The 14,967-nt window shown below is 38.9% G+C and overlaps 1 protein-coding gene across 1 annotated transcript in view; it reads right to left on the bottom strand.

The window, feature by feature from the left end:
- Positions 1-1,582: 1,582 nt before the first annotated feature.
- Positions 1,583-14,967, bottom strand: part of LOC129258767 (intersectin-1-like) — a 51,407-nt gene continuing 38,022 nt past the window's right edge. The window contains exons 22-32 of the mRNA XM_054896997.2: positions 14,117-14,541; positions 13,358-13,542; positions 12,221-12,710; positions 11,383-11,570; positions 10,416-10,684; positions 9,037-9,297; positions 8,181-8,302; positions 7,215-7,337; positions 6,367-6,403; positions 5,501-5,698; positions 1,583-4,285 (exon numbers count right to left, since the gene is read on the bottom strand). Coding sequence (XP_054752972.2) covers positions 4,284-4,285; positions 5,501-5,698; positions 6,367-6,403; positions 7,215-7,337; positions 8,181-8,302; positions 9,037-9,297; positions 10,416-10,684; positions 11,383-11,570; positions 12,221-12,710; positions 13,358-13,542; positions 14,117-14,541 — 2,300 coding nt within the window. The 3' untranslated portion in view covers positions 1,583-4,283. The remainder of the gene's footprint in view (positions 4,286-5,500; positions 5,699-6,366; positions 6,404-7,214; positions 7,338-8,180; positions 8,303-9,036; positions 9,298-10,415; positions 10,685-11,382; positions 11,571-12,220; positions 12,711-13,357; positions 13,543-14,116; positions 14,542-14,967) is intronic.

Genomic DNA, 14,967 nt, shown 5'->3' with positions numbered 1-14,967 from the left:
ACGCAAGAGGAGTGACAGATTGCAATCAATCTAAAATTGCCAAAATGATGTAAAATTCATTTCTCTTTTAACAATGCTCTACTAAAATTTAGATCAATCTATCGCAAGTCTTGATAAAACTGGTGTTCCTATTCAGCGCTATCATAATAGTAAATCAATCCCTTGTGTAAATATGCACCTAATTATTAAATTTGTATTATCAGTACGTCTCTGTGCTGTGACAAAAATGATCTTTGTGCAAATATTGAATACTATCACTAGTTTTTTTCTAGTCATATCATGTATACATACTGTACATGTATTAATGAATAAAAATTGCATAGAAGTTCTCAATAAATTTCAGTCTATATTTTCAGACAACGTCCAATTTTATTATCATTTTTATTCATAATATGCGTGGAAGCCGATGGATTCGACATTTATAACATTGGATAGCTAGGGTTCTATTGCAGAGGGTCACATATGTGCAAATTCGGTGCTAAAAGGACATTAATATATATATATATATATATATATATATATATATATATATATATATATATATATATATATACATGTATATATATATATATACATGTATATTCATTTAGAATATGCTTACCTGAAAAAAAACGTCTGGGTTGGAATTAGGGTGTGGCTACTTTTTGTTGTAATTTTTTCCATTTATTAAAATATTTTTGGCTGTATTACATACTTTGTAATTCAACAATCTGTCCGATATCTTTTTTCACATTATTCTACATGTATATTATTTACCAATTCTTTTCTTTTATAATTAAAATTATATACAGTTCAAACTCTAAACTACATAAAATGTATCAAATTATCTCATCTATCAAATTATCTCATCAACTTTTAAGAGACGTTCAAGTTATGTATTATATTCACTAACCCCCACAAACATACATGTAGGAGCGCCTTGAGCACCTAGCAAGGTGGATATGTGCGCTATACAAATCCTATATTATCCTTTTTTACATAAATCTTTGTGAGAATGATTGTATGAACACACAACTCCTAATTCATATATTTTGCTAATTTTATAAACAGACAATCTGTTTCTAGATCTGTGCAGTGTGGTTACACAAAATAATTCCAATATATTAGTGACATCATTGTCATGTCACCGACTTTTTTTTATTGTTATCAATACATGTACTTCTTTGCCATTGACTTTGTATACAAAACATTGCCAAATTGTGTAGTGCTAAACCTGAAAACAAATCATCAATATTTTAAAAGAATTGAAATTAAATCACATCGCAATGAAAGGAATTCAAGTACCCTTTTTTATGATATGTATGAAAATGATGATGTGGTGATTACTGTTAATGGTCACTTTAATAAAATGGAAGACGAAAAAAAAAAGTTACTAAAATATTTCAAAATTTTGTCTATAATTAATACATACCTTACAAAGCCTAAAGCTAAAGTACAAGACCTACTTAGTCAGAGACAATGTAAAAGTACAGTGTATGTTAATGTCTATTCACAGGACTTTTTTCATGCTATTTAAAAAAAAACAAGTTCAAAATTTGCAATCTCATTATTCTCCTTCATTTCTACACAGTTATTTTTTTTTGCAAACAACATTGCTCACTATATGAATCGTTTAAACAAACTTGTGTTTAAAATCGTAAACAACAAATTTTGATTTTTAATATTTAATTCTCAATAAATTAAGCATGGTTATTTAAACTGTTGATATACACTACTGTCTGATTCATATAGTAATAAGCATTCATTTGTTAAAAATTTAAAACAACGTTTTTACTGTGTAATCACATAAAATTCAAGTTGAATTACAAGTGCAGATGTTGACCATTAGTCATTTGTACTCGAATGTCATTTTAATGATAGAATGCATTTTTTTGGCCACCAAAAATTAAAATTGGGAAACCTGTACCAGCAAACACTTGGTCTCTAAACCTGACAGTTCACATTCCAGTGGGTTAACAAAATCAACTTCACAAAAGATTTATGACACATCACTGTTGTGAAAATTACCTTCCCAGCAGTTTCCCCCAAAAATACACAACATCTAAAGCGGATATTCAAGTTGACTACAAAGCTATGGAAACAAACCCCACATATAGGTGCACACTTTAAAATCAATGAAGGATCAGTGCTACCTATTTTGTTTTAATTGCATTATTTCATTAAAGAATGGAATGATACAACCTGCAATATATTACTTGAAATTTTAAAATACAATCTTTACAGACATTTAAAAAAAATATTTGTTTTTCAAGCATAAAATCAAAATGGATTGAACAATAAACTTATTTCATTATTAAGAATCAATCTACATAAGAAAAAAACAACTACATTAGATTGAGACTAATAATGGACAATAACTTTTAGTAATAAAACACTATTTCATGTATGTAATACATTCCTATCAAACCCAAAGTTAGGGCCTGATGAAATAGATGTTACTCATACTTTCCACTGCTGCTTAAGTGATATTAAAGCGACCTTTCATTGACAAATCATGGGGAAATCAAGGCTTATCTCAGAACAGAGAAGGGATTCAAGTCTTTCACTCGGCTGCATGCCTGGGGGTGTTATGTAATAGACGCCGGCATGTCTGGGAGGTCTTTAGGAGAGCAATAGTTAGTAGACTAACCAACCAGAAGTAAACAGCATGTTTTCACTTTGAAACATGTACATAACTTCAGAGAGGTTATTTATTTTTGTTTCGCAATCAAGAGACCTGTTATGAGTCTAGGAATTGGGATTGTTGGAAACTGGAACTGCGACGATCCGAAGTAAATAACCATCACGAGTTTGGTCAAATTCGTGCTGTCCAAACTTTTATCGCATTAGTCCGACGGGCGCTCATGACGGACAGATTATATTATGCAAGTCAATTGGCCTTTTGCAAATATCGTATTGATTCAATTTCCCCATGATTTGTCAGTGGCTGGGCCCTTTAATCTAAAAAAAAGTTTCAAAATAAACAAATGTCAACAGCAATAAATGACTACTGTGTATGTTAACGAATAATGGGCTAATTAAATTATTATTGCGCTGTTACAAAAGAGTGCAAATCATTACTGGACTCTTTCAGAAAATACACGCTGCATGAAATTAGCTCAATACAGAGATTTCACCATGACTTTGGGAAACAAATTCAAAGCCATCTATGTAACTTTAGGTCATAATGCAACCAAGCTTAGTTTTACCATTCTTATCATCCTTTAAGCAAGGATTAAGGGGCCATTCCACTACCGCGATCTTAAACCCTGATCCATCCTGATGGATCGATGGAGTGCAAGATAAGAATTGGTCGAAATCAGGAGCAGCGTAGCAATATCATTTTAAGGACAGGGTGAAAGCTGGCATTTATTCAGATCAACATGAATTTAAATACATCTCCGGCTAATATTCCTGAGCACAAAACAAGCATTTTGAATCGGGATGGGCGGGAACAGCGCAAACGACACGGCGCGTAGTCATGGGATTATCGCAACCACGACTTTTCAGATGTACTAACAGGGTAGACGTAATGAAGCCCCCGCTCAATTCGGCAATTTTTGTTCCGACACAGAACTTTTCGCTGACTCAGGTGAAGAAGGTTCCCGATCTGTAGGTTTGCCAAATCGTAGCAAGATTGGCATAGTGGAATGGCCCCTTTACTGTAGCGACATGAATAATGGCAGAAGAATTTTGGTTGGTAGTGGGTTTCAGGTCAAGGACATACGCTTTCAATGTCTGTCAGAAAGGACTGCTTCGGACTCACGCAGATCTGCAAGCAGTTTGGGATAGATTCAGTATCAAGAGAAATAGCTTAAGCCTAGACCTAGCTAATGCTCAGTCACACCCACTCCGGACCGATGGGAAACTACTGCGTTATTTCCACTGGCATTTCATCGGTCGGTTCAGGGTCGGTTTCGTAGGTGTGACTGCGGCAGAACTCTATCACTGGTGACTAGCACATTAGTATGGGAACGGTCAAGAGCATCTGAGACCCACTACCAAACACAACTCTGAATGATGCACACAAGTGCTGACTGAACAGTGATCATATAAGCACGAGGACTCGAAGGTGGGTGAAGCAGTTCCGAAGGTTGTCCAAAGAGAGGCCATCAAGAGAAGTCCAAGACTGGTGTTGTTCCCGTCTCAGTGCCTCTCGGGTCGAGTTGTATATCCAGATACTTCCATAGAGGGTTATTTTTTTTGCACCGGGTTCAATTTCTCAATCCAGGTATAAGTTTGGTAGTGGGTCTTAAATGCTCTTTTTTGTAAAGAGTGGTATGCTAAGAGACCGGGATACTTGGTTCTAGTGGGGGATGGAAGCAGAGAAGATGAAAGAACAAACTGGTTTTAGTGCATGGATTGGCTTTTTTGATAGTCAACATGGAGAAGGAAGGGAGGGGGGTCAGTAGCTGTAGGAAGAGGGTATGGCAAATTAAAGGATTTCTCATTGCTAATCCTTTACATCAATTCCAAATAAACTTTTCTTCACCAAGTAAACTACAACAACTCCTCAAACAGAAGACACCATCCCCCCCCCCCATTCCCCAGATCATCATAGCGCAAGTTAACAAATTGATGCTGAGGTTCAAGGCTCCAGCAATGAGTCGCATCCAGGAAAAAAAAATTGAAATAAAACATTGAAATGCTCAAAGGAGCCCTGGAAAATCCCCATTCACTGAAAGGTTTAGGCAGCAGGTTGTAAGAAGGAGCAGCCCCCCCCCCCAGGAAATAATTAAATGTTTGCCTGGTCACATTGTTCAGATAGTGACCTTGAAGGTTGGTCCCAGACATAAATAATCGTATCTGATTGACACATGCTGTAAATCCTGCATTATACATGCACTATTACATGTACGCTCCCAAGAGGACCCTTCCCCTGGAAGATATCTCTCCAGGAAAGACAATCTTTCACAGGATAGCTCTTTTCATGGGCAAATCTACACAAGCACACTTTTCACCAATGACATATCCCAAGGGAGAACACCCCCTCCCTATAAGAACACACAGTAGCTTCCTTTCTCCTTCCAAGGGCAAATTTCCAAAGAGGACATCTTACATCCAGTTGACACTTTTTTGTCAGGGTGAACTTCCCCTTTAACAAAGTCCCTATGTGAAATATATCAAACTGTACATCACCATACATGTAGAAGAAAACAATGCAGCCATCGCACAAATTTTGCCAGAATGAGACTTCATTTTTATAGCTACAAGCATGCCTTGAGAAGTCTTTCTTTTTTTCAGAATCATGATATCTCTACCTGTTTTGGTAAGACACCACTTGAAGAGCTACAAGCGGCAAGATCTCCTTTCTAATGCTGCATCAGGAACGACTCAATCTATGACAAAGTAACTACAAGTTTCATGAAATGATCCCTTGATGAAGTTTGGAGCCTCGCAAGTGAAAGCTTACCAAACAGCTAAATTTCATGACTGTGGAAAAAGAGTGATTTCTCAAGTTCAGTGATACAAGCAGGGTTTTCATACAGCAAGGCAAGCGGAAAATGGAACGGTTACTTACAGTCAACGGCGGGAGCACTTTTGCTATCCCCAAGCTCTTGAACATAATTGGACGGGAAGACGCCCTCAGTGCCGTTCAGCTCCCCTCTCCACCAATCAGGATCCTCCTTATTTAGGACATTGATGACCATGCCCTTCTGAAAGGAGAGTTCGTCTTGGTTCTGCTGCGTGTACGGGTAGATGGTAATCACCTGGCATACTGGGAAATGTAAGGGGAAGGAGAAAGTTTGATACGATCTCAATTACACAAACCTTTGCTCATCAAAGTGAACAAAGTCCAGGAACATCCGAAAGCTTGTCTTTCTCATTGCACTCTTGAAAGCCAGTTTTCAAGAATGAAAGTGGTTGGCACTTCCTGGATGTAATTTTCAATTCCGAATTGCTTACAAGTGATCACAAAATCTGTGTGTTCAAAGAGCCTTTTTTTAAAGAAAAATAAAGACACTAGCAAGCTGGGGCAAAAATTATGACATTTTCATACTTCATCTTTGTAAGACTGGAATAAAATATGATACTGTAATACAATCTACATTATCAAAACTTTACCAAGTTCCAGACATATTAGAATAAGCATGGAATTTACTGGAGATCACCAACAAAGATAAGCATAAAAATTATTTGGGCACTGAACTCATCACTGCTTGGAAAAAGACTCATTAGCTAAAACCATGTAATGAATATTTCATTAATTACTGTGTAAGTACTACTACAAAAATGCACGGGTGGTCATCTTGTTAGATTCTGTTTGAACTCTGTTTGCAATTATTATTACAACTGGAAATTATATCTAACCATGGAAATAGGGAGGGCGGAGGGATTGATTAATTTTCACTAGGACTAAAAAATATTAATTATACATCAGCTCACCCATATCGATACCTGGCGTTAACCTCTGATTTGCTTGCTGTAAGAGATTTGAGAAAGATCAGATGGTCAGTGGTTTCGAGAAAGCGTGCTACTTGGTCAGTGATATATTTGGGAATATTAGATTTGAAGCTTGATAATGTGGACTGAGGAGCAGGGAATTTGAGGCAACATATTATCATGGTCTTATTTGATCAAATTTTATTCCACATACATGTACATGTATTGGTATTAATACTATTTTCCTTTCATCACCGCAATTCTAATTTTAACAATGCCGGGAGTGGGAGGGGGGCAAGAAGGAGGAGGAAGGGTTGGATCAACCACACCTCAACATTTTACTTCACTTATTAAATACATTGGCTCGTATTCTGAAGTCAGGTTTAACTTAAACTCAGGTTTAAAGTTGTGGTTTAAGTATGGATAGCCAATTGTTACATAAATCACTAACAGTAGAGATATAATATTTCAGCTCATTTGGCTCTCAAGTCATTCATAATTGTCTAAGAAGTATAAATAGATGATTGTCTTCACCATCGATGAATCAGGAAAGAGCACAGTACTCCAAAAGAAACACAACTTAATAAAAATTTGGACACTTTTGGCTTCCCATAATTTAGCACAGAGTTAGACCATCGTCTAAGTTAAACCTGACTTCAGAATACGGGCCATTATGTTTATTTTGTAATCTTTGCTTGTATCAGTCACCCGACTGTTATAATGAGGATGCTTTTTTACAATAACCTGAAATGAACAAAAAAAAAAGTTCTCTAAGTGACGTTTCCAATCCAGCGCAAGCCTTTGCGCTACAGGGCTGCGAGAAGGCAAGAGGAGAAGATAAAGACACTCACCGTAGGTGGAGACAGGATACTTGGTGATTTTGAAGTCTCGCCCGGAGTGGGCTTGCCGCCCGTTTCCATTAACTTCACATAATTGGCAGGGAACCACCCAATCTGGCGTTTCTTGCCTCTTGCCTGAAACGACAATAATAATAATAATGTCACGTAGTATGTAGTTAAACTTCCTGTTATCTGAATTGTGATTCTAATATCGGTTCCATGACAATTGCTCCGCTCTAAATCCTGCACACCTATCAAATTGCGACCCTAACCCTACATCTTAGACAATACTAAGCTAGGAGCAATTAGTGTCACCCTAATATCAACACCAGTGCATCTAACACAAAGGTTGGTGATTACTCGTACGCTTGATTTTCACGATTAATTGTACACTGTAGTCAATGCAATCAATCATAAGAAAAAATGTTCCATGATGATCGCTAAACTTGGAGCATTGTGGCCCAGTGGATTAGTCTTCTTACTTTGAAACAAAGGGTTGTGGGTTCGAATCCCAGCAAAGGCATAATTTCCTTCAGCAAGAAATTTATCCACATTGTGCTGCACTCAACCCAGGTGAGGTGAATGGGTACCTGGTAGGAAGAAATTCCTTGAATGCTTAAAGTGCCTAGGCAGCCCAGCTAAAGCCGGGGTAATAATAATACATGTAGCAGGGCCCGCTGGGAGAACAGTTTTCAGAACTGAAGTGGCTTCCCCGGGTAAATACAATGTACCTATATCATTATTATTATTATAAACATTATATTACGGGCCCTAGGGCGGGTGGTTCATAAAACTGCTCATAAAGTTGCGTATGACAGCTGCATAGCAATATATCATTTAGAAGTAGAAAGGGCCACCAATTGGGAGTGAATTCTTGCATAACACACAAGAAGCTTGCGAAACGACTCCTCGCAACGTAACCGGAAATGGGATCACCCAACGGGTGTCTTTGTGAGATACATGTACGATCAAACTCACCTGCAGTTCACCTTCCCACCACCCGCTAGCGTTCTTCTTCCTGACCATGATGAGCTGCCCTGCGGTCAGGCTCAGCTGCTCTGCACCCGTCGCTTCGTACGATGCAAGGACTTTAGCTATCTCTGCAGAGATGGAAAGAAGAATAAGAGAGAGAGAATGATAATTTTGAGAAATACAGACAATGAGGGACAGAGAGTGGGGAAGACGAGGAGAGAGATATATAGAGAGAGAAAGGTGAGGAAGGAAAAAAGAGAGAGATGGAGAGTGAAGGACAGAGAATGGAGGATAATGAGAGAGCATAAGAATGTAGAGAGAGAGAGAAAGAGAAAGGGTAAGTAAGTGAAAGGAATTTAGGAAGACAATATATGCGTAGAGAGATAGAGTGAGAGAGAGAGAGAGAGGAGGGGGAGGGGAGAAGAAAGATGGAAAATAAAAGAAAAAAGATAAATAGAAAGAAAAGGAGATCGAATGCAGACAGAAGTGAAATATAGGTAGAGGGTGGTTAAAAAAAAATTAATGAATAAAGATACAGAATAATGTATATAAATAAGGATAAATGATAACTGACTGGATGAATAAACAATTTGATAAATAAGCACATGAATGAATAACCGAATAAACCAATAAATGAATTGATGAATAAACAAACAGATAGAAAATGAATTGCAGATTCAGCGAATAATTTTCCTGGTATCGCACGCGATTCGCTCCACATTTTTGAAAGACTGCTATGCATTAAGTCTTTTGTATAGCATATTTTTACATAGGACTGTACATTACTTAGTTGAGAGCATTTCTCTTATGACCAAAAACGCTATTCAAATCTGTAAAAGCAAACTTATCCCCTGTAGATTACCTGGTTTCCTTGACAGAGATCCAGACTTTGATGCAACATCAGCTGGTATGCCTGGAGCGAGGAATGGACCAACGCCGGACGATGAACCCTGACCCTCTGGCTGTGCCGTCTGGACATAGTTAGAAGGAAAGATGCCTTCCCTTCCTCCGATCTTACCCGTCCACCATTCTCCATCTTTCTTGGTGACGGTGATGCGCTCCCCAGCCTCAAACGCAAGATCGCTCGGCTCGTCCGAAGAGTACGTGTACAGAGCCACACACTCTGTAAAAAAAAAAAAGAACGCAGCCGAAAGTAATGCATAAGTGACCTTTCAAAGGTGAGTCCTTATTACGGAGTGGCATGGTATAGTGGTTCTGACTCTCGCCTCTTAATCTCCCATCTTAAAGGTCAAGTCCACCCCAGAAGAAAAATGTTAATTTGGATAATTAGAGAAAAATCAAACTAGCAAAATGCTGAAAATTTCATCAAAATCGGATGTAAAATAAGAAAGTTATGACACTTTAAAGTTTTGCTTATTTTTAACAAAACAGTGATATCCACAACTCAAATGAGAAAGTCGATGATGTCCCTCACTCACTATTTCTTTTGTTTTTTATTGTTTGAATTATACAATATTTCATTTTTTTATAGATTTGACAATAAGGACCAACTTGACTGAATCATATAGTATAAAACAATGATCATTCCGTATGTTGAGGGAGGAATTCACTTGACAATGAGGAGAAAAATAGAATATTCCCTATTTCATATAATAAAATACAAAAGAAATAATGAGTGGATGACGTCATCAGTCTCCTCATTTGCATACCCACCAGGACGTGCATATAACTGTTTTGTGAAATTAAGCAAAACTTTAAAATGTCATAACTTTCTTATTTTACATCCGATTTTGATGAAATTTTCAGTGCTTTGTTTGTTGGATTTTTCTCTTTTTATTCAAACCATTTTTTTGTTGGGGTGGACTTGTCCTTTAATCAGAGGGTCATGTGTGTGTGAACCCCAACCATGGTCATCCACATTGCAAACAACCAAGATAAAGTAAAGAGGGATGTGGCAGGAATTCATGCCTTGAAATGCTGAAGCATGTATGAGATCTCTCTCCATGCTGCAATGAATGCACATACCCATGTGTGCTTACATGTATCTGTGTTCGTGATATTAAAAAACCTATTAACTTGGCATGATTTCACAATGTTTGGCTTGCTCTACAATGGCAACACTTATTGGATCTACATACTACATGTAGTAGACCTATAATCACATGAAAATGATTACCTTCCTTTTTTAGATGTTCTCTCTAAATGACTGCTTTTTGTGACAATTGAAGCCTAGCTTTAAGATTAAAAAAAAGAGAGTTTGGCATGGAAATATTTTCTCACCCTCAGACTTCTCTCCCCCAGCATCCACCTGTTGAGGGGCGCTATTATCCAGTGCAGCTGCCACAGCCACCGCGGGTGCAGCAACCGCTGGATCGGGTTGCACTGGTTGCTGAAGAGACGTCGGAGGAGGGCTCGGTTGCTTGGTCACCTTTGGGGTATTTGCGTACAGGGCGAACGGATCCTCGGATTGGGGTTTAGGGGTGTTGGCGTAGATGGCATCCATGTCACCGGAGTTGCGGAAACTGTGGCCCTTGCCCTCGGGTGTTGCCCTGAAGAAAGAGAAGGCATGAGAAGGTTCAGTGGGTGTACGGGGGGGGGGGGGGATTCCATGACATTTCCTTTGGCGAAATCGCTCTGCTGTAAATTCCACACACTAGTGGAGTGATAGATTTCAACCCTGGATTTAATGATGTACGCTATCCTAATCCTAACATCAAACCATATTGCATCCCTAACCCGAAACCTATGCATCTTAGACAAAGTACAGCATGGAACAATTGTTATAGGAGCAAATGCCATGTCACTGTATGGGGAGCATTAGGAAGAGCATGTGCAGATAAAAAAGCAGTGACAAGGATAGAATTAGAGTGGGTAAAAAGTGTAGACAGGGGACCATTTGATGGAATTTGTAATGAGAATACAAATGTAAAGCTGTTCACAGCTGTATTCCTGCATTCAACTACAAGCAATTTTTTAATAGAATTTTGAATTCGTTTTTTGTAAAAGGGAACCCAGATTATGATTATCATATTATCATGATCATCATCTCATCATCATCATCAACAATGTCATCAACATCATCATTATCATCACCAACTCCATCTTCAACATCATCATCATCATCCTTACAATCTTCAATATCAACCTCCATATCATCCACGTCATTACCATTACCATCACCATCACCATCACCATGAGCGACACTACCACCATCATCGCAGCTGCTGCAACAACCACATCAACTTACTCATCAAGGAACTGGACGTGAGCTTTAGGGAACCAGCCCCGTCTGCCGTCCATCTCCCCGGACCACCACATATCCTGCTTCTCCAGGACGGTGATGGTGTCTCCGGCTTTGAAAGACAGGTGATTGTCCTTCTTGGCGTCCCAGTCATACAGGGCCTTTACCCGGGTTCCAGCTGGGGGTATTGTACCCTGTGATCATGAAAGGGAGAGAGTGAAGTGGAGGGGTAGAGAGAAAGAAAGAGATGGAAAGAGAGAGATAGATATTAGAAATGAGGGAATGGGAGGGAAAGGGAGAGTGTGTAACAAGAGAGGGAGAAAGAGAGGCAGAATTAAAGTGAACGAGCAGAGGAAATGTATTAGACAAGGGGAGTAAGAAGTGGTGTTGAATTGGAACAGGAATAGAAGAACAGATAAGAGAAGCAAGAGATGAATCGAGGGAGGAAGAAAGTAAAGTAAAAAAAAATATTTTAAGAGGATAATAAAAATATATCACTCAATTGCAGTATGACACAATTAATTTATCATCTCTCGTGCAAGTACAGGTATGGGAAATGACTGAATTTGAAAAAAAAACATTATAGAAAAAAAATCTATGCCTAAGCTTCACTGAATCAAATTATCTTGGTACATGTATCTTTCTCTTTGTTAGAAGATCACTGATGCAAAATAAGAATTTAAAATTTTGAAGGCACAGTAATAAAAACCATTACTAAAATGTATTTCTTTGTTTTTGGGGATACTCATTATAAAGCTTTGGTGCACTGACTTTTAGTTGAATCACGTATTGTTTTTCTTTGACACAGATTGTGAAACAGCATGATTTGCATTAGCGATCCTACCTGATTTGGAACAGGTGATGGAGTGGACCCTGTCTGCGGTACAACCTTGGTGAATGAGGATTGACTATCAGCTGCTGCTACCTTAGAATCACTCTCTCCAATCACATCATACACTGGCTCGTCTGTAGCTCCCTGCACAGAGCTGGTAGCTGGTTCCTTCTCGATTGGCTTTGGCTTGCTGACCTGCGGGATGGCACTGGCCTCTGCGGCGGCGGAGAAGGCAGCAGTCAACGCCGCAACGGATCGTGAGGAGGAGGGGGCTGCTGGAGCGGACTCTAATTCTGAGACGGGTGTGGAATGGGGAGTGGTTGGTTCCTGAGGTGCAGGGGCAGGTGACGGACTGGACGTTGCCACCGGAGCCGTGTCTGGAGCTGGAGAGGGGGTGAGACTGGAGGGTGCCGGAGCAGAGGTGGTCAGGCTGGCCGAGGCGGATAGAGCGGCAGAGACTGCTGCAGGGGTTGGAGCGGACTGCTGCTTCACCTCAATGCTCCTGTCAAAGACATACAACATTTCTTTGATGAATTGCAAGCAACACTTACAGGCAATTTCATTAAGTAATCAGCTTCTTTTTTTTTTTCATCAAAGCCCCCTTTTCTCCTTTCTTACTTCACATCATTATATGCCCACGTCAAAATTTGAAAGCATGACAAATGTCCACAAGAACTAATGAATAGGATAAATTATTTCTGGGAGTGGGGTCCCATATAAATAAGTATGTGTAAGGGGTTGGATGTTTTAGGGGGCAAAATTAATTTCGCTTCAAACTGAAAATATTTTAAGCAGTGTTATCACATTATGCTGTTACTCTTTATTACCCCAAACTATACAAATTCTGTAATTAAAGGACTCTTCTACAATTCATTGTTTTCATAGTATCTTGTAAATTTCATGTCAGTATTTAAATTACAGAATAAAGTGCTTTCCACTTTTGACAAAAGAAACTTTCATCAATGTGGGATGAAGCAAACAGGTGGGAAAATTGTGAGAGGGCTCATTCAAGTGAAGCATCCATAAAAAGAAGCTGTTAACAGCTTTGCCATTAGTACTTGGTATCCCACGGACAAAGTTTCTCTGGCCAGCTTAAAAAAAGAAAGATCCTATACAACAAGCAGCAATGTCGTATCAAAGAGTTCTTACATCTTTGTGTCGCCAAAGCTGGCCCAAGAAGGGGCGTCTGTCTTGGAGATGGTGCCGTTCTCTGGCTTCCTGGGCGTGGTAGGCGGGGACGGTAGTTTCTCCGCATAGTTCTCAGGAAACCATCCCGTCTTTCCGTTCAGTTCACCTCCAAGCCAGCCGGGTTCACCCCCTTGGTTCTTACCAACCTGTTCCATAATCAAAGCAAAGGCTATTACTCAAATCATTGACCTTGGTTATATTCTTTCTATTCGCTAGGGTACTATCCTGTATTTCTTTAGGTTCAATCAACGAAGGAGATGCACTGTGAACATGCTTGATGTACACATTTTTCTTCATGCTTATTTGTGGTTTATTGCAGTTGCAGGGTTCCCAGCTTTTCAAGAAAACAAAATTCCCTGATTTTTCCCTGATGAAGTTTAAAAATTCCCTGATAATTATTAAAACCCATTCCAAGTTTAGCATAATTTCTAAGTTGTTGCAGTGAATTACATGTCATTCTGACTACCGTGCTTTTGACTTTTTGGGCGATCAAAATTCCCTGATTTTCCCCTCATTTGAGGCATTTTCCCCTGATTTGAGGTATATTTTATCAAATTCCCTGATTTCCCTGATGGGCTGGGAACCCTGAGTTGCTTAGCTCTTTGTTTATGATTTTCACTGTATTTTTTTTGTAATTCTCATTCTTTATATATTATTTAATTTTTGTAATGCTCAATCATTAATGGGGTTCAAAAGCTGTGTACAAAAATAGCTTCATACCAGGATGATGTCTCCTGGCTTGACGGACAACTCATCAGGACCCTCCGCATCAAACTGATAAAGGGCTTTATACTGCGAAAGAACCGTCTTGAGATTTTTGGGAAGTGGGGCCGGTTTCACAGCAGCAGAGATCTTTGCCCCCGAAGGCTGTTCTTCCACTTCTTTCTTCTCAGGCTGGGAGGCAACGACGGCCTCGACCGTTGGTTGAATCGTATATGGACTCTGCTGCGACGAGGCTGCCGGAGAGGGTTGCTTGACTGTAGCTGGTGCTGTTACTGTTCGTGGTTGAGGTGTTGGCGTGAAAGAAGTGGCAAGACTGGCAGGGCTTGTTGCGCTAGTTGATGATGTTGTTGTTGCACTACTGGAAGTTGTGGACGATTGTGGCTTGAAGGGTTGACCAAAGTCAAAGGTGGAGTTGCTGAAGTCTGAAAGAGGGTCGTTTAATACATGTATGTTGAATATTGAAAATTTACTTGTACTGCCATTTGAGATAACCTACTACTACTTTCACTTGATCAATCATTTCATTGTTGAATTCAATAATGTATTCAATCCTTGTATATACTAATTTGTTACATTAGTTAAATTTGTTACATTGTTATTCATCACTATCCTTAGTGGTAAATCCAATCATTTGTTTCATAACTAATGTAATCATTTATCATTAATAAATTCATTTGACAACTCATTGGTTACATGCAATTCATTCATTCATTCACTCAAATTACTCTTTTATTTATCCCTTCACTCATCCATTCTTCCATTCATTCACTCACTCATCCGTCCATCTATCCATCCACACATCCATCCATCCATCCATCCATCCATTAAATCAATCATTCATTCATTAA

The sequence above is a fragment of the Lytechinus pictus genome, chromosome 4, assembly GCF_037042905.1.
Source record: "Lytechinus pictus isolate F3 Inbred chromosome 4, Lp3.0, whole genome shotgun sequence".
NCBI classification, from domain to species: Eukaryota; Metazoa; Echinodermata; class Echinoidea; order Temnopleuroida; family Toxopneustidae; genus Lytechinus; species Lytechinus pictus.
The sequence above is the reverse complement of the archived record's forward strand: the minus strand, read 5'-3'. Positions and strand labels throughout refer to the sequence as shown.